Genomic DNA, 25,474 nt, shown 5'->3' with positions numbered 1-25,474 from the left:
GGCACATGCATGTAAGCGGGGGCTTCTTTCATCTTACCCCCTCCTCCTTTGGGGATGGTTTCTTGAGTTCTACATTTGAAGGGGACAAATTGCTGGGAAATAATGATATATTTTGGATATTTGTGATTTAGGGAGTTTAGGGGTACTTCTTTTTCCCTTTTGCACAATATCTTTTATTTTGACGATATATGCAGCGCTGTCTGACCAATTTGTTTGTACATCAAATAAATATATTGTTAATATAGTTCAAAACCAAGCTCTAAAACTGTAACGTGGTATAGGATAATGTCCAATAAAGGCGTAATAAAAATGTCTTATTAATGCCAATGGAGCCTCAAGGGCAGGACATTTAAATATCACCAAAATAATATCAAGTACTGTAATGTGTCAGATTCAGTAGAGAAAAATAGTCAACATGAGCCATGTTGTCCTTATTTGCCAACAGATTCTATACTGAGAAAGTCAAGAAACGTAGAACAGAATTCCCAGGATCTACCTTAACGAGATGAACTAGTGTTGTCAGAATTGCACATCTTAACATGTTATGTTCTTCACTCTGTTTCCAAAGAAGCGGCAAATACTGGACCAAGCATCCAACATACGGTCGTATCTATAAGCAAAGATGTGATACTCATTAGTGTCCAGTTAGCCATTCTATGTAGAAGACATTATTTTGATTTTACAGTGAATGTCAACATTACAAACTTACTGGGGGGAAATAAATAAATCATGTCACATACTTTTAAAAAAAAAAATATGCATCAAATGATACTTCCAGTAAACCTTAAAAAAAATAGGTAAACAAAATAAAAATAAAACAGTGTAATTAATATCAAACCGTAGCCATTAAAAAAAATTCAATCTAAATTTACAAGCAGATGACTCTAGAATAAAACTGAAAATCATTATAGGAAACGTGACTGTTTAAAGGTTACAGGAATAATACATGTCTATTTTTAAACTGTGTAGGATGGAGCTATACATTTAAATCCAGGGATGGAGACACATTTTCTTCTTGTGAGCTGCTTTTGATAATACAGCCTCTGACATTGTGCTTGCTGGCTGATGCAAAACTTCTTAAGGTTTGCAGATTATACCAGAAAATGTGTAATCACATTCTGACCTTTGAACAGCTGTACAATTTTTACCAAGCAAAACACCGACTGTCTACGAGCCAGACTGCAGTAATGAAACATATGACCGTGTCAAGTGGATATGTAAAAGCAGAAATACACGCTAATTTATAGATTTGTTCTTTTAGTTGCCTGTGTCTCTTCTCTGGTGACTGGTAGTCCGTATAAAATATTCCAAACTAAAACAGCGTTCTGCAAACTACTGAAGTACTTGGGAGTTTAGCGAAAGCTTGAAAAATTAAGTTCATTAAAAAGAAGGGAGGAAGAAATTAACAACATATTCCAAAATACAGTGAATCATGAATACTGAAGCATTTGTTATTTTCACCTGTTTAGAACAAATATTCTTGTTTGGAAAAATGAAACAAAATTGTTGTCAAATGTTTTCCACTAATCAGGGTACAATCATATTAAATTACATGCCATGGTGGGAGAGACATCCCTTAATCTAAAGCTACAGTATTTTCGTAATTCATACGGTTTTTTTTTTTTTTTAAATGCAAGAAACTTGTGTATGGTTTCAGGAAATTGTACTTCTCTGGTAGGTATGCTTACTATTAAGGCAATTCATGATTTCAAAGAGATACACTGTACTAAGCATTATGTTCTTACATTTTAACCAAGCATCGGCTGAGCAAAGAGGTTTATATTCAACTAGCTGAGAGACCCGGCGTTGCCCGGAATTTAAATAGATAAAATAAATTTCCCGCTAGGAGGGGGAGGGGGACGACGACAGTGGTGGGGGGGGAATTAAATAGATAAAATAAATAGATGTTGTTTAAAATAAGAAGTATAATTTTTATTAGTTCCAGTTGGAGCAAACATATAAAAACAAACCCACAACTGCACTGCGTGAGTAATAAATGTAGGCCAACTACACACTGACTGAGAAACTTCTGATCTGATGTCAATAAGGGGCGGAGGCAAAATGATAGTAGGCATGAAATGACAGTGAGGAGATTCTCACAGCAGCCATTTTGTGTAAAGACAGATTCATTTCTACATACATAATAATAGCATGTGAAAGCAAATAAATAACAATATTTGTAGGCATTCAATGACAGTGAGGAGATTTTCACAGCAGCCATTTTGTGTGAGGGCAAATTAATTTCTACTAAACATATGTTTTTTTTATTCCCTTTTCAGTTAAGCAAATAAATAAAAATATGTTTAGGCATTAAATGACAGTTAGTGAGGAGATACTCACAGCAGCCACTTAATATTGTAAAATGTACATTCCAACTTATCCCTTTAAGAGATGTAACATTCATCTAATATGGATCTCATGTGATATTAGGTGAAGAAGCATGGTCTCAGGTGTGAGTGGGTGTGTGTGTGTGTGTGTGTGTGTGTGTGTGTGTGTGTGTGTGTGTGTGTGTGTGTGTGTGTGTGTGTGTGTGTGTGTGTGTGTGTGTGTGTGTGTGTGTATGTACTCAGTTGGTAAAGTGGGCATATTAATATGTAAAGTGTGTGTGTGTGTGTGTGTGTACACAGGGGTGAGAGTGTGAGATGAACTTACCAAGGACTCTGCAGGGCTTCTCTGGGGGTATGCTGTCAGTGCAAGTGTGTGACAGTGAAGTAGGTGTGTGTCAGTGATGTCAGTGTAAGTTTTGGCCAATGACAGTCGTGTGGGCGGTGTGTGTCACAGTGGGGCGTACCTCTTGGGCAATGACAGTCGGGCTGGCCATGGACCAATCACATTCAACGCAGCTAGTACCAACCTTTGATTTTATATATTAAGATAGATTTGTGCACACACCCACCAGAAAACGTTTTTTGCAGAGCAGTCTCTGAACACACATACTGTACACTCATTTTATAGAACTGCATCTAATTCTAAGGGCGAATGTTAACAGAAGTATAAAATAATGATATGTGGACTTAATAAAAAGAAAAATGTAGGCATGTAGCAATTCAAATTATCTCAAAAAAGAAAAGCCAATAAAAAGGCATCCTACAATCCTAAAGAGGTGAAAAAAGTAGTAAAAAAATTTAAAAACCCCTCTTACGAAAATTGTAATTTAAAGATATATTAAAGATATATCCATGGTTATTGTTCCCACTGGAGCAATATGGCGGGATATGCTGCGGTATCACGGACAGTGACTCCTACAGAAACGGTGCGATATTCTGCATTGTAACTAAATATTCTTCATCATCGGTAGGTAAAATTAAATTGGTTACAACTGAATGGCTTTACCATGTGACATACACTACTGCAATTTTGTTTAAAGGGGAAAAAGTCTGTGTAAGTATACAATACCTGTGTCCAGTGAGGCTCTCACATCTGTTTCAAGTTTATGAAGGTAAGGAATGACCATTATTAAACGAACAATTGGTTTTCATGGGTTTGCAAAGCAGTTCATCAAAAAACTTAGGAATGCAAACGTTACTTGTTTAAAGACAAAATTAAGATGGTACTGTATGTTAACTCAACAGTCACTTAACATTTCCAGAAGACAGTTTTGTTTTGAAATTACCCTTTCTAACTATTCAATATGTTTAGTGTTAGTCCCACAAAGCTTTAGATCAAACTGCTACAAGCATTTAATAATGTTGAAACTCTTGGCTAAAATATACAATATAATGCTACTTCGGGTATATACAGTATATATATATATATATATATATATATACAGTATATATATATATATATATATATATATACACATATATGAAAACAAAAAAGAGAAAGAAAAAAAGAGTCCCACTAAAAGCACTCAAGCAATAATAAATGATAAATGGATTTATTCAAGGAAAAAACATGAATTACACAAAATATATTAAAACAGTCCCCTCGGAACCCCTGAAACACAAATTCGGGTTTAAGCACAAGATATAAATGAAATATGGTCTAAAGTTACCCTAAAGATCAAAATAATGTGCAAGGTAAAAAAACCAAAAATGAAACCTTCTCAAATATCTATAGACCGGCCGGTCAATATAGGGATCTGAAACTGGATAGTAAAATACTCTACCTATATGCTGCTTGAAATGATTAATTAATGAAGTACCACTCAATCACCAACAGTAAGTCATGACAAAGAAATAACCACAATAGAGGAACCATACAAGATATACTTCATAGTCACCACCAAATGTAAAGCGTGTGAGTCCTGAAAGGGGAATTGAGTAATGGCATAAATTGCAGAGATAAGTATCCAGCAATGATCCAGAGCAAGGTTTAGGGGTTCCTGGGGGAGTACAGACACAGCCCCGCCGTACGTTTCGCACCCCTTGCTTCGTCCGGGGGCTTAAAGTAATGGCGTTCGATCAGGCTTAAAAGGACACTAACAATTAGTGTAATCCAATAGCATTGCGAGCAGCAGAACAGCTGATGAATAAAAATCCAATAAAGGCTGCGTAATGAGGCATGGAATGGATATCATGCAGTAAAGGTGTAGCCCCAATCCTATATCCAGCGCTGTGTTGTGGTTCCTGTTGCTGTCTCGTTGCAGCTTACAGCCGCCGCCTGTGCTCTCGCGGGATTTGGATGCAGGATGTCTCTGCACCACAGATTGGCTGGGCGGGTCACGGGGACCAATCGAGGGCCTCCTTGTAGGATTGGGGCTACACCTTTACTGCATGATACTCTTTCTGTGTGGCGTACCTACCACACGCATACCACTAGTGACCACATACAACCCTACACTAGAGGGTGTACGAAAAATAATCAAAGATCTGCAACCCATGCTGACAGAGGATGCGACATTAAAAGAAATCTTTCCCAAACCTCCCATTCTTGCGTTCCGGCAACCACCAAACCTCAAACAGAAATTAGTCAGCAGAAAACTTCACAACGATTTTAAAGACATGGATACGGGCTCAAAACCGTGCAGCAACACACGCTGCAAACTCTGCAAACATATATGCCAAAATCCCACAGCCAGTCACAACCATAGAACATTCAATGTTAAAGGATCATACAGCTGCACATCCAGGAGTTTAGTGTATATGATTCAGTGCAACAAATGTGACCAAGGTTGCTACATTGGGGAAACCAGCCAAAAACTACAAGGAAGAATGAATATGCACAGACACTCTATACTCCATCACGAAGAAGGAAGATACTGCTCACCTGTGGGACATCACTTCTCACAACCAGATCATTCCATAAATGATCTAAAAATCAAAATCCTCAATGGAATGTTTAAAAGCACCCAAGAACGGAAAACATTTGAACACAGAATGATAAGACTCTTTGACACCAAAACCAAAGGACTTAATGCGGACATGGGTTTTCTCACACCCTATCAAAATTGCTTGTAATTATCCTGCTTGCCTCTATTCTTATCCACACTTTCTCTCCCCCCAGTATCCCTCCCCCTCCCCACCTTCCTTTGACACTGTCCCCTGGCTTCAAACACTTAACACCCTACCTTATCTACAGTAAATATCTGGGTTTTTTTTTTTCCCTCTCTCCACACTGTTTTAGCCATAGATTCCTTTGTATATCAGTATTGCTTGACCTGAAGAAGAGAGGCTATACACACACACACACACACACACACACACACACGAATATAGCGCAAAAAAAATTATATATATATATATATATATATATATATATATATATATATATATATATATTTATACCCACAAAGCAACATTCACATGTGTTTCTATGAAAATACATCAAAAACTATTTTATTACACAAGGCTTATTTGGAAAACAATGAGGAAACGTTTAGAAAAAAAAAAAAAAAAGTGCTAGATTGTGATTGGGATATAGGATAACCAGGAATTATCTTCAGTTCCTTGTCAATAAAAAGAGATTGAACATAGTTGAATACATTTCTGCTTGTTTGTTTTTGCAAAAATAGGTCATAGTATTAATTTTTATCTCTTCTTTTTTCGTTAAAGTGCTAGAATACCACAAGCAAAACCAACTGAGGATAACACCTGTTTATCCTACATCCCGGGCACTAAATTTTACTTATGGTTCCTTTTCTCCAAATGTTTATTCATCTTTTTTACATATAAGGCTCGTGTAATAAAATAGATTGTGATATACTTTCATAGAAACGAGTGTGCATACTTTGCTCTGTGGGTATACCTATTTTAAGAAATCTTTCTGGTTTTCTTTCTGCTATGTTTAGTGTTAGACTTTACATATTTAATAGTACAGTAGTTACAGTACTTAAATAGAAAACATGCAAACAAAATACAAAATCCATGACATCACTGCAGCCAAAATATTGCAGCTTTCTTTTGGCTGCTCCGGCAAAGAAAAATATAAAAATCCTGCCCTCTCCGATTGGATTCCCAAACCTGAATATATTCAGCTACAGACGCAATATTTCTCAATGAAAATGTAAAACCACTGTTTGCTTTCAAGAATTAGAACTTCTCAAAACAACAACGGTGTTCCCAATGTAAGTTCAATTGCCCTCATTTTACCATACTAAAATAGTTTACCAATGTCAGTACTGTATATTGTCATTTTAAAATTACTTGGGGTTCTTCTGGAGAAGTATACATATTAAAGTTTGTCCACTAATAATTATGTGTGTACACTACAAATTAAGTCAACATCGATCTTGAAAGAGGGTGAGAGAGAACGGAGGGAAGGGGGGGGGAGAGAGAGAACGGAAGGAAGGGGGGAGAGAGAACGGAGGGAAGGTGGGAGAGAGAATGAAGGGGAGAGAAGGGGGGAGAAAGAAAGAACGAAGGGAAGGGGGGAGAAAGAAAGAACGGAGGGAAGGGGGAAGAGAGAAAGAACGGAGGGAAGGGGGAAGAGAGAAAGAACGAAGGGAAGGGGGAAGAGAGAATGGAGAGAAGGTGGAAGAGAGAATGGAGAGAAGGTGGGAGAGAGAGAGAGACGAGAGAAGGGGTAGAGAGGGGGAGAGAGAGAGAGAGAGAGAGAGAATGGAGGGAAGGGGAGAGAGAGAACGAAGAGAAGGGGAAGAAAGAATGGAGAGAAGGGGGGAGAGAGAGAGAGGAGAGAAGGGGGATAGAGGAGAGAAAGGGGGGAGAGAGAGAGGAGAGAAGGGGGAGACAATGTAGGGAAGGGGGGAGAGAATGGAGGGAAGGGGAGAGAATGGAGGGAAGTAGGGGAGAGTGGAGCGATTGGGGGGAGAGAAAATGGAGGTATGGGGAGAGAGAATGGATGGATGGGGAGAGAGAATGAGAGGGGGGAAGTGTGAGTGTGTGTGGGAGAGAAGGATAGACAGAGGGGCGGAGATACCGAAAGGGGAGGAGTGCAGTTGGTGATTTCATCTGTTTTATAAATAAAAAAAAATTAACTTGTCCTGGTTTTACTTTGTAAATCTGGTCACACTAATAACAGCATTTCATTATGCCTGTATACGTTTTAAAATAGTTTTTAAGACTTGTTATAATGAAAAACAAATAGTCACCTGCACGTTGACCCTCTCAATGACACATGACAGAACGTGTAGGATGTGCATTTTCGTGTCACATTCTGTAACTTGCTGAAGTAACTGGAAAATCAGACTGAAGATGGATTCCAGATACTACGGGAAATTAAGCATTAAATAGATTAACTTCAATTTATATAAAGCTCGAAATAACATTACCGCAAAGTGTGATTCCCATCAATTATTTTTCTCCACAGTGACCAACAGCTTTGATCTTTGCTAACAAAGATGTACAAGAACTCTTCATCATGACACAGATAGCCATGCCGATTTGAATGTAAAACTCTAAACGTTACAAATTATTCTAAAAAAATAATTTGTTTTCTTCTGATGGCAATATACAAATAAAATACATATTTCTCCACAGTGCAAACATGTTTGTAGCAAACAAACGCCAAATTTCACGGAGACTGGTAAATTGCTGAAATGTAAATCTGATTTCAATAGGGGGCATTTAAAAAACAACTAGCAAAATCAAAAGGATGGCAGAGTTCGGTAACAGTGCATGTTAACTAACTGATTTGCAGCCATTCTGAGTATTACATTTATATGAGCACGCAAACTAAGCCTCATCTGCTATTCTGTGTTTTCTCACAACTCACTTTTGCCCAAACTGTAATTTTCCATCTACACTCCACACTACCCTTCTAACTCCATTTATCTCCATCTCTCCTTCCTCCGCCACTTCTCAGTTTTCATGAACGGGTTTCCAACCATTCAGCAATGCACTCTGCACGAAAAAACAAACGTACACATATTCCGCTCTCCTCTTCCTCTCTCTTTCCATGCATCTCCTTGTCTGCCAATCCCGCTGCCGGCCTAATTTCTACCTGTTCATCCCCTCGCCTCTCACTTTCTACTCGCCCACCTCATGGTGCCAATCCCTCTAACTTCATAATAATCCACTGACTACCTCCCTCCCCTCAATTTATTCAGTGCCTTTTGGAAAGCCCTTTCTAACAAATCCCTTTGTGTGTATTCTCTCTTACGGTGGTTTTTGTGCCTCCCATACTCCTTGTACTAAAAGCATGTGTGGGCACCCCTCCTCTATTCCCTCTGCTGCTTCCAGCCTCTACACTATCTCCTGCTCTCCTTGCCGTCATCTATCAGCTACCAACCTGAACTCATCCATCTTGTACCCTCTTCTCTGACTTTGAATTCTGTCTCCCCTTCATGCTCTTCTGGGACTCCTTTTCTCTTCTCCTTGGAGACTTAGAGTTGGGTCATTAACACGGCAATTAAACAGTTCTCTCTCTGATTTCTCTAATTTCCCCTTCCCCCTCTCTGATCATCACCTCATCTCATTTGCTGTCTCAACTCCTTTTCTTCACCTCCAACCCCCCCATCATTTCTGCAGCAACCTGTGTTCCATTAACCAACTAGCTCTAGTTTCCCTCTTGCACTCCTCCCTCTGCTCCTATACTGAGCCCAACAAACTTCTCAAATACTACAACTCTACCCTTTTCACTTCTCGGTCTATACGCCATTGCTTACTCTGCCACTCTGGTCTTAATCACTTTTGCTAATCTGTTACATCTGTTCCACCAATGCAACTCAAGACTTACCCGACTATAATTAATAGCGTTTGATCCCTAGTACCAATCAGGGATCATACTACATCTACCCACCTATACAAGGGTGGGTTACAAAAGGATACAGTCACGTGCTGTTCTACATATTATTTAATCATATTTTAACACCCTATTTTTTATTCATAGTTATAAATAAAGTATTTTAAACTTATCATTATACAATTGTTGTGTATGAGTGCTATAAGACTGGGTTCTTTTTCTTTCATCGATATTACCCGACTATTGCAAGGTTTATTTCAGTCACCAAGGCACCCTGTCTGTATCTTCCTCTTATTCTAAACCTACTCTTCTAACTCCCCTCCTACCTTCCTTGACTTTATCCTCTGTCACAAAGGAGGAAGTATCTATTTTGCTCTCCTCCTGTACTTGCTCTCATAACCACATTCCCTCCAACCGGTTGGTTCCGCTATGATCCCTGCACTCACCCTCCACTCTGGTACATTTCACACCTTCAAGTATACAATAGTTATAACTATTCTCAAAAAGCACACCATTGACTCTACCTGTCTTTCAATTGCCAGTCTCTCTGCAGTCTTTTTGCCTCAAACTCCTCTGTAATCTGGTTTCTGTACTGCTCACTTCACTGAAACAGCACCAACCAAAGTAACTAATGACCTTCATACTGCCAAGGACATTACACCCTGCTTATACTGTATTACACAAGCTCTTTGCTGCTTTTTATACTGTGGACCACTCATTTTCAAATTTACAATACTCTTGGTATCCATAACAAAGCTCCATCCTGCATACACACTTACCTCGCCCATTGTACTTGTAAGCGTCTTTTTTTTTTTTTTTTTTTTTTTTTTTTTTTAAACTAGACCTACTCTCTCTCTGTTGATGGACCACTTCTATTTTCGCTCTACACACACTCTCTAGGTGACATTATATATAAATAAAAAAAATAAAAAAATTAACATCTAACGTCTATGTTGACAACACAAATTTGTTTTTCAACCTCAGACGTTATATCTGCTGTACAGACCAAAGTCTCTGAATGTCTCTGTGCAATATCATCTTTTAAGGCCCTCTGCAGACATTGAAAAGGGAGCTTCCTCCCCAGTTTGCCCTACCGCCCTCTTCTCCATTACCGTCAGGAGAATTATCATATACCCAGTAAGACAAGCACCCTGCCTAGATGCCACATTTGACTACTCACCCACATTCTTCTCTCACATTCATGCTGTCGCTAAAACCTGCCAATGTTTCCTCCGTAACACTGCTAAGATATGCCCTTTACACTCTCGCTCTACAGCTATACCTCACTCTTGTAGGCTCTTATTCTCGCTCATCTTAACAATTGTAACCTTCTACTGTCCGGCCTTCCTGCCTCACCCCTTTCTGTCCCCACAATGGATCCTACACAATGCTGCTAGAATCACAATATTCTCCCAAAAATCAATCAATCAATCAATCGATGCTTAGTCCAGTGGAAATCCCTCTCCTGGCTTCCAATTAAATCCCATATTACTTACAAAATGAACCTCTCTCTATTTTTCAAGGTTTTACACTCCTCTGTACCTCCTATATATCTCAGCTCTAATTTCTCGTTATATGCCTGTTTAGCGCCAACGTTATGCTCAAGGATTACCAATTAATTTATCTAGGGCCCTCTTTAGCCTTAAAACCACTCACTAACTCCCCCGCACCTTTGAAAAGCCCTTCCCGTAATACTGTATGCACCAAACACCTCCCTCCACCTTGAAGGCCCATCTGAAAACCAACCTCTTTAACAAAGCATTTCAGTAGCTCCAAAGTACTCACCTCCCTACCTCCCTCCCCCCCCACCACTTACACACACTTAAAATAACACCTTCCTACATTCTCTGTAAATTCTCTTTATATTCCAATTAGATTATAATCTCTTGAAGGTAGGGACTCCTTTTTCCGCAGTTTACCTTCATCTTTAAAATGCTTATTCCCATCATGTATTATATCTGTTATTTTGCTGCATCTAATGCTGCTGTGAAGCACTGTGTACACGGATGGCACTATACAAGAAATAAATAAATACATACAACCTAGTGGTTTCACCTTAATTCAGCCACTAATTGGTTCTTATTTTATACATTAGATCAGGAATATACCTACATCACATTATCTGAATATAACAATTATGCACTTTGTGATTTCAAATAACCAATGAATGCTAAAGGAAAAAAGATTAAACAAATTCATGTGAAATATATGCAGACCCATATATTTCTTTAAACACCAACAGTATAAAAAAATAGCACCTACCGGCAAAAATTGTTCCGTTCTGAATTCAAAATCATCAACTGGTAAATAAAAGTTATGGACATATGGTAATAAGAGAGTTTAGGACTTAAGAGTTAAAGCTAAAATACTTGCAGATTGTTTGTGATCAGAGGAGATTCCATTAAACAAAATACAATATAAAATGTACTTAAATATATGGATACATGATTATGTGCAGGCTAATTAGATGTAGATTATAGAATAATATAGATAATGGTTTTTTTCATGCATAGCACTGACAGTGTACTGTAGGCAGAGCTGCACATAGATTTTTTTTGCAGACACAGTCCCTGCCCCATTGAGCTTACAATCTATTTCTTGGTGTCTGAGGCACAGGGAGATACAGTGACTTGCCCAAGGAGCCTAAACTGAGATTTGAACCAGTGTCATTGTTCTCAGTCAGTGACTTTACATCCTGAGGTGCATGTGTAGCAGGGGGGTAGTGCTTGTGTGTGTGTATTGTGGGGCAGGGGGGAATTGTGTGTATATATTGTGGGTCAGTGGGTATTGTGTATGTATGCATGTGTGTGTGTGTGAATATTGTGGGGCAGGAGGATAGTGTGTGTATGGTGGGAGAGTAAGAGAGAGGGGACAAAGATTGATAGAGCGAGAGTGAGAGAGCGCGCGAGAGAAGGGGTAGGGGAGAGCGAGAGAAGGGAGGTGGGAGAGCGAGAGAAGGGAGGTGGGAGAGCGAGAGAAGGGAGGGGAAGAGCGAGAGAAGGGAGGGGAAGAGCGAGAGAAGGGAGGGGAAGAGCGAGAGAAGGAAGGGGGAGAGCTAGAGAAGGGAGGGGGAGAGCTTGAGAAGGGAGGGGAGAGCGCGAGAGAAGGGAGGGGGGAGAGCGAGAGAAGGGAGAGGGAGAGCGAGAGTAGGGAGGGGAGAGCGAGAGAAGAGATGGGGAGGAGAGAGGTGATGGGGAGGAGAGAGAGGTGATGGGGAGGAGAGAGAAGTGATGGGGAAGAGAGAAAAGGGATGGGCAGAGAGACAAGAGAAGGGATGGGGGAGGAGAGAGAAGAAAAGGGATGGAGAGAGAGAAGGGATGGAGAGAGAGAAGGGATGGAGAGAGAGAAGGGATGGGGAGAGAGAGAGAAGGGATGGGGAGAGAGAGAGAAGGGATGGGGGGAGAGAGAGAAGGGATGGGGAGAGAGAGAGAAGGGATGGGGAGAGAGAGAGAAGGGGTGGGGGAGAGAGAGAAGGGATGGGGGAGAGAAGGGATGGGGGAGAGAGAGAAGGGATGGGGGGAGGGAGAGAAGGGATGGGGGAGAGAGAGAAGGAATGAGGAGAGAAGGGATGGGGGAGAGAGAGAAATGGGATGGGGAGAGAGAGATGGGATGGGGAGAGATATGGGATGCGCTGAGCGCGAGATGGGAGAGCGCGAGATGGGAGAGAGCGAGATGGGAGAGAGCGAGATGAGAGAGAGCGAGAGAAGGGATAGGAAGAGAGAAGGGATAGGGAAAGAGTGGTAGATAGGGGTTGGATGGAGGGGAGAGAGATACCAGCACCGTTTATGTATTTTTAATAAGGAAAACAAAAGGGAAAAAAAGTGCATGCGTGAGTTACAGTGACCGCTTATTAAAAACATTCTGGTGTGGTCTGAGTCTTGCAGTCGGACTTCACTAGGACTTTTCTACGTTTGACGGGTCTGTACTAATGTATTTTAAGAATTAATCCACTTCAATAGACGAGTCTCAGTATATTATTTATATCCAGTAATGTGAATACTATATCAGAGCCATGTCACAGGGCACTGGAAGGCATACAGAGCACACATGCACTTACAACATAGTGTTTTTTTATTTGACTTCTTCTGGTGCTGGGACAGTAATCATTTCATTGTTTTGGGATGAATAATTAGTTGTATCTATATACCATGCTCAGACAGGCCCTTAGGGCCCTATTCCTCAGTGAGTGCACACACACACACACACACACACACAAACACAAACACACACCCACACACACACAAACAACCTCTTCAGTTGAAATAAAATGACCCGTCATACAGAGTCATATTTGAATGCTGGGGCTCAACGGCATCCTACGTTGAATCACAGATTAGTATTTATGGCCCATATAGAAGCAATAAAGATTCTGTCTGCATGGCTTTTTAGGTGAACATTTACTTCTATTTTTAAACACTTAACACAATTTCAAGACCAAATTAGTATCATGGTGCTCAGCAGGGAGCAGACTGCATTTTAATTAGAATTAAATTTCTGTTGAATAGACCAACGCATTTCCATTTTCACACATAAAGAGTCAAAGGATATTCAACTTCAAGGTTGTTGCTGTCTCAATGCGAACCTGAAAGACAAGATTTAGAATAAGCAGATGTTACTGCGGGGCTGTATTGCATAATTCCTGGAGTCTATAAATAACACAGATTATTTGAAAAAATAATTATGGATTTATTCGAACATTTTTTTTGCCATTCTGCATCAACCACAGAAATGTAGTAATAAACAGCTATGAAAAAGAGAGCCCAGCTGGCTCTTAATAATATAACTTGTCCATGAAGGAAAATAATGCTGGGACTCACGGCTGTAGGTAGCGGCCAACACTTGTGTAGGGCAGAAAGGCAATAAGGCATATCCCATGATTGTTAACATTTAAAAAATCCCATGCATTAATATATTCTGCAAACACACCTTCTTATATCCTAGACATGTATACAATAAAGACCAAATTGTTAAAAAGAGCAAGTTTCTTATGAAAACTAGTCCTTTACCTATTAACCATATCAGTTGTGAACCTCTCCCCAGCCAAATCTACAATTTAACTCAAAAGCTCCAAAGTACACATACACACGATTAGTAAGAGCTCTCCGTACCCCGAGAATAGACACCTGTTTCTCCCCATTTTCCACCATCAATTTATTTATGTTTATTCGATGAAACATGGTCAGAGTCCATGTATAAAAATTTATGAAAGTGCGTATACTTCATACCCCGCCCCTTTTTTTGTACCCCTCCCCAACACATAAAACAGTAACATAAAAGTTATAAATATTTATATATTCTATATACTTTGTAACTATGTATTCCAGTTGGACTTGGAAATATCCCCAGGCGGGCTGGGCTCTCTCTTATCGATCCAAAATACACCGGTGAAAAAATTAGTATTTCAATTGGAAACAGTGGACACATCCACAAGCGGAAGAGGACATTCATACCATTGAAGGAGCACCTCCAAAAATAAGGGGGGGAGGGATCAAACACAATCAGGATTAACAGACAGGCCCAATAGCCAGATTGATGCACAAGTAATTTTGAATCTGTGGAGCAGAGTTAACTACTTTAATCATTATTATTATTATTTTTAGGATCATATTTTATTTCTATGGCGCCAACATAAAAACGAGTTTAAGAAGTAGGACAAAAAAGGGGAATCTGTATGTAGACTATATGTTACATAAAAGTGCCATAAAGAACACTGTTACTAATGCTATGGTAGCACATTTTGTCTAGGTACAGCATACATGTATTAGTCAATTCAGTTTTATAGGCATTGGAAAAGTGTCCAGAAACCGGTGAGGAAGTGTTTGGTATAAAATAGAGTTCCACGGACGGAAACATATTGAATGGAGGATTTCAGAGCTAGGAATGGTGGATGTACACTTCAATATCATGCACGTTTGTAGTAGACAAATCTTTTGACACCTTGTGTTTCTATCCAAATGCTTGTAACTTTAGGACTTAAATCATTACTGTATGTAGTTTGGTAAGAAAAAAGTAGGGCTACAAAGGAGATTAAATAGGTAGGTTACTAACTACATCAATATAGTACCAAAAAAAATACAGAAGGCAGTGTCTGAACTGTTACCTTCTGTCATGTAGTGCCAGTAGCTTAACAGCAATCTCAGTTCAAGTTTTGAAGAATGCTATTATAAATGTTCATAATCAATATAAAATGTACAAAAAAGTGAGAATGATGTTTCAGATGTACATTTATAATTTGTCATTGAAAGGAAAACCGTGATGACACACTTATTGTACATGAGTAAATGATCAAATTCCCTTATACTATACTGCCTCTATTTTATTTTCCCAGGAATATTAACTATTAAATAAAAGAGAAACACTCCAGCTGTTCGCAATCCAGATGTACAGTTTTCAGCTGACTGGGCCATTTGTCAATGAATTCATTTTCAAAATTGAAGGCAACGAAGCACGTCTCTTCTTTAATGTATCAAGAAAAAGAAAAAAACAGCAGCAATACAAAAAGATCATAACACACAGGGGAAGGAAAAGTTAGCATAAACCCACTTTATATGTGCACAGTAGAGCGATGTTTCAAGGCCTCCATTAAGCCTGACGAAGAGGCCTTGAAACGTTGCTCTGTCTTGAATATTTAACAATGTGTGTCTGCTAACATTTCCTCTCCTTGTGTGTTATGATCATTTTGTATTGCTGTTTTTTTTATACATTAAAGAAGAAACTTGGTGAGACCAAAAGGAAAACGTGAGCATCATTCTCTCTTATTTATTCTTTGAGTGTTGATCCAGTATGTTTTGTTTTTTTCTAGTTGTAAAATTATACATTGATGTAAAATTAAGTTACAGAGGAGAGAATCATCCCATCGAGTAAAAAAGGGCACAATTGGCCACTGTGATTTAAATTTAAAAAAAAAAAAGTATGGTGTTACAGGCAGCACTCCCAAATACAATTCAAGATGTAAAGTGTTTGGTCTCAGGGAACGGCATGAGGGACCCTAAGCCACCCAAAACTATAGTACCAAAATGGGTGATATTCCCAGCACTCAACGTAAATATAACGAAACGACACTGGAACATGCCAAAAGTTGTATTGAAATAAGCATGTATAGTACAAAATATGGTAAATGCTTAGACCAGGGGAGCACAAACTTTTTTCCCTGCGCCCCCCTGCCGGCAGTTCCCTTTTTTCCATGCGCCCCCCTGCCGGCAGTTCCCCTCTCTCTGCGTCCCCCCTCCCCTCATACCTCGGCTCCGATGACATGACGTCACGTTGCATGGCAATGTGACGTCACATGACCTCGCTGTGTCTTTTGAAAAGCCGCATTGCCATGGCGACGCGTCTAAGAAGCCGCCAGAGCAAAGGTAAGTGAGGTCTACAGAGGCCTTCACTGCTTCCCTGGCACTTAATTTAAGTGCCTTCGGGAAGCGCGCTGGGTCTCTGTAAACCACGCTCCCCCCGCAGTCAGTCTCGCGCCCCGCTGGCTTAGACTGTATGTAAAGGGGCCTTTGCGTAAAAAACTAATGCCCAAGTGGCTTGGTGGAAAGGGAGGGTGTGGAGGAAGAAGGGAAAGACAAGGAAAACAACAAGAAAAAACAAAGAAAGGAGAGTGACAATGCTGTGATGGTAAAAAGCCAGATAGAGCGAATGTGAGAGAGTTAAGGGGGACAATGTTTCGGGGCCTGGTGCCCATTCCACAAGCCCGTTCCTCCCAAAAAAGGAACCTGCGTTACTTCCCTTCCAACCACACCACATTGGTCTCCCTCCCAACTGAATAAAAATTGGTTTAACGAACCACCAGAACACAACAACGATAGGTAGTACTGTCAAAGACAGGGAAGTGACGTGGACAGAAAACCACACTAAATAGTCATAACAATAAGGTCATTAATACTTGTAAGATTCTTGAAACAGAATATTTTTTTTTAAATCTGTGGGAACGGGCCTGAGGAAGGGGCACCACGTCCCTAAACGTTGCCCCCCTTAACTATCACATAAATGCTTTCCTTGATGTTTCCTTTGTCTTTTCCTTTTTTACCATTGCCATTTGGGCATTTGTCTGTACGCATAGACCACTTTGCATAAAGTCTAAGCATCCACCATATTTTGTATATTGTATTGTATGCTTATTTCAATAAAACAACTTCAACAACTTATTCTTTTGGCATATTCCAGTGTCGTTTCGTTATATTTACATTGAGTGCTGGAAACACCACCAATTTTTGTACTGTAATTTAGTATTCTGTGATTTATGTACTTGTGTAAATAGAATACTATACTGTATAATAAATTAAATGCCTCAATAACATTAAACATTCATAATAAAGTTTCTTATTGCATATGTTGTTCAATATTATAGTTCTAAACCAGTGCTCTGCTTTGTATACATAAGAGCTGGGTAGCTAGCGTTGGCCACCTTGTCAATCTTTAACTAAACCAAATACCCAAATTTGAGTTAATCTGATTGCTGTTCAACAAACCCCATTATATTATTTGTGCCTTGGTCTCTTGTGATATGTACGTGACGAGATTCACCATCTTTATTCAACTTTAACTTTGTTCATAAGTCAGTTTAGGCACCTCCGTAATTCACACATTGCTGCCTTGACTTTTGTTTCGATATGTTGTTGCTTAGATTACATATACTGTACTAGTAATTCAGTTAATGTACAAAAAAAATACCTGCAATATTTTCTTCACACACATAATGGGTTAGTAAATTATTTTGACTGCAAAACTGGGGACAATGCAGTGTAAATCTAAACCAGACTAACGAAAGAAAAATTATTAATTAGAATACTAATATATGAATTTAACATCTTATAAAGCACTGACAGTGCACACAACACTGCACATAAAATTTTGCAGGTACATATCTCAAGAAGAGTTGCCAAAGGTCAAGAAGAGCAGTCAAAGGTCACAAGGACATTTGGCGCAGAGTTTCAAGTCAAGTTCATCTGGTACAAAGGCAGTGACATTACGACTGAGCTACTCTTTTAGATTTGAATTGGAATGATTATCCCAGATGCCTTGTTGCCCTACTTTTTAAAATCAGTCAACTATGATAAAATAACCCACATAACATTTCCAGGAAACAATTTTATTGATGCAATCTTGAGAGGAAGCTAAAGATACGCTGCAGTCACGAACGGGTGTATTTGAATTTGGTGGTGATTGCAACATGCCAAATTCAAGAATATAATGATTCCAGCTGTCAATCATGCATGGATGCATATCACGTGGATGCATATCACTTGATTAACTTAGCCATCCAAATATTTGAGATGTCATCATATTATGACATGACTAGTATTTCTATATGTGTTTGTATATATATTTCACCAACTAGAACGAAGACTGGTGACAGAAAACAGTATGTTGGTATTTCAAGGAATAGGACAGGCATCTTTATAACGTTCATTTGAACTGAGTACAAGCAAATCTGAATCCACACTGCTGTCAATAAATGTGGTTATGCAATTTGAGCTTATGCTGATTAGATCCGAAATTAAGCTCATCTTTAAATGCAGAAATTAATTAATGCTTAATTACATCTAATAGCCTACAGTCTGTCTCAAACCATCTACATTCCCGAACAGAGGTAATTCTCCCAGCATAATTATATAAATATGTACATAAATCCAAAGATATCACAAGGGTATCTAATCTTTAGAAATAGATTACCAAATAAAACAAAGATGGCTTGAAAGAAATTGAACATTCTTGAAAATTATTTTTCCAAATACAAATCTATTACAAAGTTATACCAGCAGATTAAAGGAACCTCAATAGACTTTGCACACATATGACACAAACTATTGTATGGATTTATTTATCCTAGATATTTTGTGTTTTAGTACACAGTGATCCAAGTTGAAGAACATGATTTGCTTTCTTGATTATAGCCAGGTATAAAATATCTATGCTCATAAATTTCTGTTATAATTGGCCAATATTTTATTTTAATTGAAATATAAAAACATGTCACAAAATGTGAATACAGTATGTTGTATTATGTACATTATATTTGGGTTTTGATCTCTACCCCATCTGCATTCCATCCATTGCATACAGTATGTAATCGTTAAAGCAAGCACCTTGCTCTAATGATGAGTGAAAAGGTTAAGCGTCTCTGTTTAAAAAAAAAAAAAACCAACGCCAACATAACTTCAGTATTGGAGGAGGCGTGAAGGGTTAATATTGGAAGATATATGATTATTCATTCTTTACATTATTTCTGTTGCCTCCATTTAAAAGTTAATTTAGTAAATGCACTTAACAAATTAACCCAGAAATTCAGTTAAAAAAAATAAATGAAAAATAATTGCTTTATGAATATATTATGTTGGCGCGCACATAGTTATGGGTCAACAGACACTTTGATTGGAAATCTCTATAGACCAATATTCTTCACATACCACTAACAAATTGGAATAAATGGCTAATTTTAATCAATGCTTATTGTTTTTTAGATTTAAGATGCATACAATACAAATAAGTATGCCCAATCTATCAGATTTTCTTCAGTTGTGACTTCTTTAATATAGAGGGTTCTGAGCAGAAAAAAAGACACACGGACACATGGAGATACCGACAGTGAGGGAGGGGGGGGGGGGGGTGGGGGGTTGCAAATGTAATTATTTTGATGACAAAATGTGTTGGAACATTGCAGAGCATATAAAGAGCGCAGATAGGTTTTCAAATACAGCTCAACCCCGTTATAACGCGATCCGTTACAACGCGAATCCGCTTATAACGCGATGCAAGCGTGGCTCCCAATTTTCGTATTTATGAATACTTTACAACACGATTATTGGTATCTTAAATACTTTATTGTACAATGCATACAATTGTTCATTATTTCTAACGCGATCCGCTTATAACGCAATGTGATTCTTTGGACCCCAAGCACAGAGTTATAAGGGGGTTGAGCTGTAATAAAAAGCAGAAGAACCTCATCTCAATGAATGAAAATATTATTGCAGGTACAGTATACGCATAACTCAAGGACACTGCCACCAATAAATGTTGCAATACCAATCAAGAAACGGACCGATAATATATCCATAATATATATATTTTTAATAAATTGTAATTTCTGCCCTTTGCTATTCAACTATACAGGGACACTATATATTGACCCTTTTTGTATTTTTTAGATCAACAAAAACAGTACATTTTAGAACATGGTTCAATGATTTAAATTGTAACATTTCTAATGTGTAGTGATTAATTAAAATATTGCAACTGTAATTCTGCCGAGGAGGAAAGAGAGTTTAGATGAAGGAAAAGCATGAGAATAAATAAACTAGCTGCCTTTTGACAAGTGGGCACTTACGTTGTGACATATTTGCACAGTTTGTCTCTTAAAGCAGGGGTGCGCAAACTGTGCGGTGCGAGATTTTCATGGGTGGGACGTGGCGGTTACAGAGGCTCCGCGCTTCTTTGAATGCATTTAAATTAAATCCTGGGGTGCAGCGTGAGGCCTCTAACTTCCCTTACCTTGGCTTCCAGCGACGTGTCGTCACGGCACAGCGGCACCTTTGCCATCGCGTTACCATAGCGACATAATTTGACACCGGAGCCAAGGTAGGGGAGAGGGAGCGAAGTTCGCGAGCAGGAGGGGACCGCATGCAGGTGGGCGCAGGGGCAAAAGTTTGCACATCCCTGTCAACCTATTCATTGTATCTCATTTAATTAAAACTCCGAGATGTGACAAATCTGTTTCTGGACAGCTCTGCCAATATTCCTCCAGATTAAACAAATGGCTAAGAGTGATGTCACAGAAGCCAACACAGAAAAGGTCTGTTTCAAGAGCAAGTTCCTCTCCCAGTTACAAAGGAGACAGAATCATTCACCTGTGATATGGGATCTGGGATCTCAGCGTTTGCACTAAACAAGAGATACAATATAGTGCAGAACACAACAAAAATTGAGGTGCACTCCAAAATACAGAAAAATTACTAATCAAGTCAGAACAACAGGTACAAAATGTGCAATCACATCGAAAAGTAAACATCATGAAACAGTATATACAGGGTTTGCTCACAGACCTCTGCTAGTAGCTGCCTGTGTCCTAATACACTGCTTTTTATTTAGGGCTTCAGGCAAGGCTGAACACCGGCTTCTGACCAGTGAGGTTGCAGACCCAGGTATGCTGAAAATCTAGGACTGGCTTCGAAATATATGATCTGACTGTATAACAGAGTGACGTGTTTTCCCTGGGAGAGCCTGCGAAGAGCAATAAACTGAGCTGCTTTTATAGTTACATTTCACTTTCCAAACTGAATAAAGGAGAACATGACAAAGGACCACAGAAGCTTCAGGCCATCTGTCAAGTCCCTGCCTTATGTGAAGTTAGATTCTCTCAGAGGTAGGCAATGAGAAAGGGTTTCTAATGCACGTCATTAAGTGAAATGTAGGGTAACAGATAACGGAAAGATAAACTTGATTTGGGATCAGAAAAGTGGGACAATGGAAACTATGCAGGAAAGTAAAGAAAGAAAGAAAAATGATATATAAGTATATAAGATGACATGGTGCACAAAGAAAGAGTTAAGAAGCATCTAGGCACAGATAAAGGCAGCAAACACAATGTTATGAAAACAAGTACCAGAGGGAAAATGAACTGATAGAAGAGTAGAGCCAGAGATGAACGGTCCAGATAAACAATGGCTTAAGGTTTCATAAAATTGGTTTATTCTGCAATCATATTGTTTTTCAGGCTGTAAAATATTCGGTTTCCTTTGTTTTTTATAGTCCAGTACAAATGTAAACCTTTGCTGTTGGAGTAAATGCCCGCACATTGCAAAAAAAAAAAAAAAAAAAAAAAAAAAAGAGTAATTTTTTGTAAGATTTCTTATTTTATGATGCTATATGAAACAATTTTATAAAGTGCAAGGCATTGCAACTGCGAGCCTGTAAATGTAGTCTCACTGATTGTAAGTCAGAAATACCCACGAGAAATGTTTTAACCCTTTGGGTGCCCTTATGAAGCTACGCCATGGGATCTGGCCCTCCAGGGCCACTACTTCCCATGAAGTAGTAGCTACGCCAATGAGCCTACTTGACTTTCCAGGGGAGATGGCGTTTTGCGAATAATCACCAAGTGAAACGGACGTTAGAGGAGAACATCCTCCCCTCCCGTTATGTCATCAGTGACAGAGCAATCATGTGACTACTTCAGAGAAGCGTTCAAGTAATTAAGAGTGCCAGTGCTCAAAGGGTTAAACCAGCAGTCCGAACATGTTACCTTTTTATTGCATTTTTAATTATTTAAAGATATATATTGTTGTCCTTTCCAAGGCAGTTTTTATTTTTTATGTCGAGTGTGTGTGTGTGTGTGTGTGTGTGTGTATGTGTGTTTGTGTATATCTATCTATATAAAAAAAAATATATATATACAGGCATACCCCGCATTAACGTACGCAATGGGACCAGAGCATGTATGTAAAGCGAAAATGTACTTAAAGTGAAGCACTACCTTTTCCCCACTAATCCATGCATGTACTGTTCTGCAATCATCATATACATGCATAACTGATGTAAATAACACATTTGTAACATGCTCTATAGTCTCCCCGCTTGCGCACAGCTTCGGTACAGGTAGGGAGCCGGTATTGCTGTTCAGGACGTGCTGACAGGCGCATGCGTGAGCTGCCGTTTGCCTATTGGGCGACATGTACTTACTCTTGAGTGTACTTAAAGTGAGTGTACTTAAAGTGAGTGTCCTTAAAGCGGGGTATGCCTGTACATACATATATATACACACACACATATATATATATATATACATATATATACACATATATACAGTGGTCGACATATCACCCAAAAATCTACTCGCCGAACAAAAAATCTACTCGCCACCTAGTCCCGCCCCAACCCCGCCCTAGTCCTGCCCCCAACCCTGCCCTAGTCCCGCACCGCTTTAAAAAAATCAAATAAAAAATAAAATGAATAAATTCCTAGTAAGAACAACATTAGTTTTTGACATAAGTTTATTTATTGTATTACATTATACTACAATTAGTCCTTGTTACGTGTGTGTGTGTGTGTATATATGTGTATGTGTGATCTTACCTGATCCGCAGTCCAGGTACCTCATTCCCGCAATGTTATATGTTGGAGGGGAGGTGTTCCCTACCTGTCTTCTGGGTTAGGGGGGATTCCGATGTCTCCTGTTTGAAGCTTGAGTCAGATCTGGAAGTAAGCAGTAAAGGTTATTTCGGTGTAGTATAGGGCAGTTAAGATACATAGGGTAAATAAGATATCCAGGTCCAGAGTGTGAGACAGTGTGAGAGAGAGACAGAGAGTGTGTGAGAGAGAGAGAGCGACACAGAGAGAGAGCGACACAGAGAGAGAGAGCGACACAGAGAGAGAGAGCGACACACAGAGAGAGAGAGCGACACAGAGAGAGAGAGCGACACACAGAGAGAGAGAGCGACACACAGAGAGAGAGCGACACACAGAGAGAGAGAGCGACACACAGAGAGAGAGAGCGCGACACACACAGAGAGAGAGCGCGACACACACAGAGAGAGAGCGCGACACACACAGAGAGAGAGAGCGACACACACAGAGAGAGAGCGACACACACACAGAGAGAGAGAGCGACACACACACAGAGAGAGCGACACACACACAGAGAGAGAGCGACACACACACAGAGAGAGAGCGACACACACACAGAGAGAGAGCGACACACACACAGAGAGAGAGCGACACACACACAGAGAGAGAGCGACACACACACAGAGAGAGAGAGCGACACAACACACAGAGAGAGAGCGACATACACACAGAGAGAGAGCGACACACACACAGAGAGAGCGACACACACACACAGAGAGAGCGACACACACACAGAGAGAGCGACACACACACACACAGAGAGAGCGACACACACACACACAGAGAGAGCGACACACACACACAGAGAGAGAGAGCGACACACACACAGAGAGAGAGCGACACACACACAGAGAGGGTGAGAGAGAGAGAGAAACCAAGTCAGTCATCCTACTCGCACACACGCAAACGCACACACACACACACACACACACACACTCAGACGCCCACACAGTGACGCCCACACAGTGACGCCCACACAGTGACGCACACACACTGACGCACACACACACACACACTGACGCACACACACACTGACACACACTTGTAACAGGCTCTATTGTCTCCCCGCTTGCGCACAGCTTCGGTACAGGTAGGGAGCCGGTATTGCTGTTCAGGACATGCTGACAGGCACATGCGCGAGCTGCCGTTTGCCTATTGGGTGATATGTCGTTACTCGCGAGTGTACTTAAAGTGAGTGTCCTTAAAGCGGGGTATGCCTGTATACATAAACACACGCGTGTGTGTGTGTGTGTGTGTGTGTGTGTGTGTGTGTGTGTGTGTGTGTGTGTGTGTGTGTGTGTGTGTGTGTATGTATGTATATATATATATATATATATATATATATATATATATATATATATATATATATATATATATATATATGCAATACGATACCGCACGTAGACGAATATCAGAGGCAGCACTCCAGATGGTTATCAAAAATAATGTATTTATTCAACAAGAAAAAAGAAAAAAGAAGGGAACAGCGCAAAGAAAAACCTCATAGTGTAATAAATTCAAAAAATCAATTTATAATTAAAGGGTGAGTATTGCACGTACATCAAATAAAAAATCACACAGCATGACATGTTTGGGACATGTTACCCATCTGTAGACAGCCGATCACTCTCGCAATGCAGAACTTGCAGGTCTTTTCCTCTCACAGCAGTGGCAGAGGCTCGCGTGGTTCAGCTTGGCTGCAGATCACTCAGCTGTTGCGGAGGCACGCCTGGATCACTCAGCTGTTGCAGAGGCACGCCTGGATCAGCTTACTGGTGGGGATCCCTCCTAGTACCTGGCAATGTCACTGCAAACTTGGCGAAGCACCTTCGCTTCCTGACACGTGCATGTGCACAGTGGCGTCTGACGTCATCAGCTGGCATCCGGTAATGTCTCAATGTCTTTGTTCCTTCTCATTAGATGGCGCCAAAACCGGCGAAAAGGCACAGAAGGAAAACAAGTCCCCAGCAGATAGTGTGATAGAAAATACCCCAATGGGTATATAGAGCATAAGTAGGGAATGCGCCCACTCCTACGCGTTTCGTTATGGAAAACTTCTTCAGGGAATGATGGAGGAAGTTCCGGGGCGATTCTTAAACCCTCAAATCTCTCCCGATTGGCCGCACTAGATTGAGCCAACTGAGAACACCTTTGGGATTTAACCCATTCAGCGCTGAATCTGGATCAAGGCAGGCGGCCTCTCAGCTAGAGAAGGGGGTGGCAACATAACATATAACATTAAAAAACAACAATTTTATTATATTAA

At 39.9% G+C, this 25,474-nt stretch overlaps 1 protein-coding gene across 3 annotated transcripts in view; it reads right to left on the bottom strand.

The window, feature by feature from the left end:
* Nucleotides 1–25,474, bottom strand: part of IPO11 (importin 11) — a 500,359-nt gene that overhangs the window by 310,397 nt on the left and 164,488 nt on the right. For all 3 annotated transcript variants that reach the window (XM_075589858.1, XM_075589848.1, XM_075589838.1), the window contains 4 exons: nucleotides 13,633–13,666; nucleotides 11,347–11,387; nucleotides 7,493–7,609; nucleotides 497–610 (listed from right to left, as the gene is read on the bottom strand). In XM_075589858.1, the coding sequence (XP_075445973.1) occupies nucleotides 497–610; nucleotides 7,493–7,609; nucleotides 11,347–11,387; nucleotides 13,633–13,666 (306 nt within the window). The remainder of the gene's footprint in view (nucleotides 1–496; nucleotides 611–7,492; nucleotides 7,610–11,346; nucleotides 11,388–13,632; nucleotides 13,667–25,474) is intronic.

This window comes from Ascaphus truei, chromosome 1 (assembly GCF_040206685.1).
Source record: "Ascaphus truei isolate aAscTru1 chromosome 1, aAscTru1.hap1, whole genome shotgun sequence".
NCBI classification, from domain to species: Eukaryota; Metazoa; Chordata; class Amphibia; order Anura; family Ascaphidae; genus Ascaphus; species Ascaphus truei.
The sequence above is the reverse complement of the archived record's forward strand: the minus strand, read 5'-3'. Positions and strand labels throughout refer to the sequence as shown.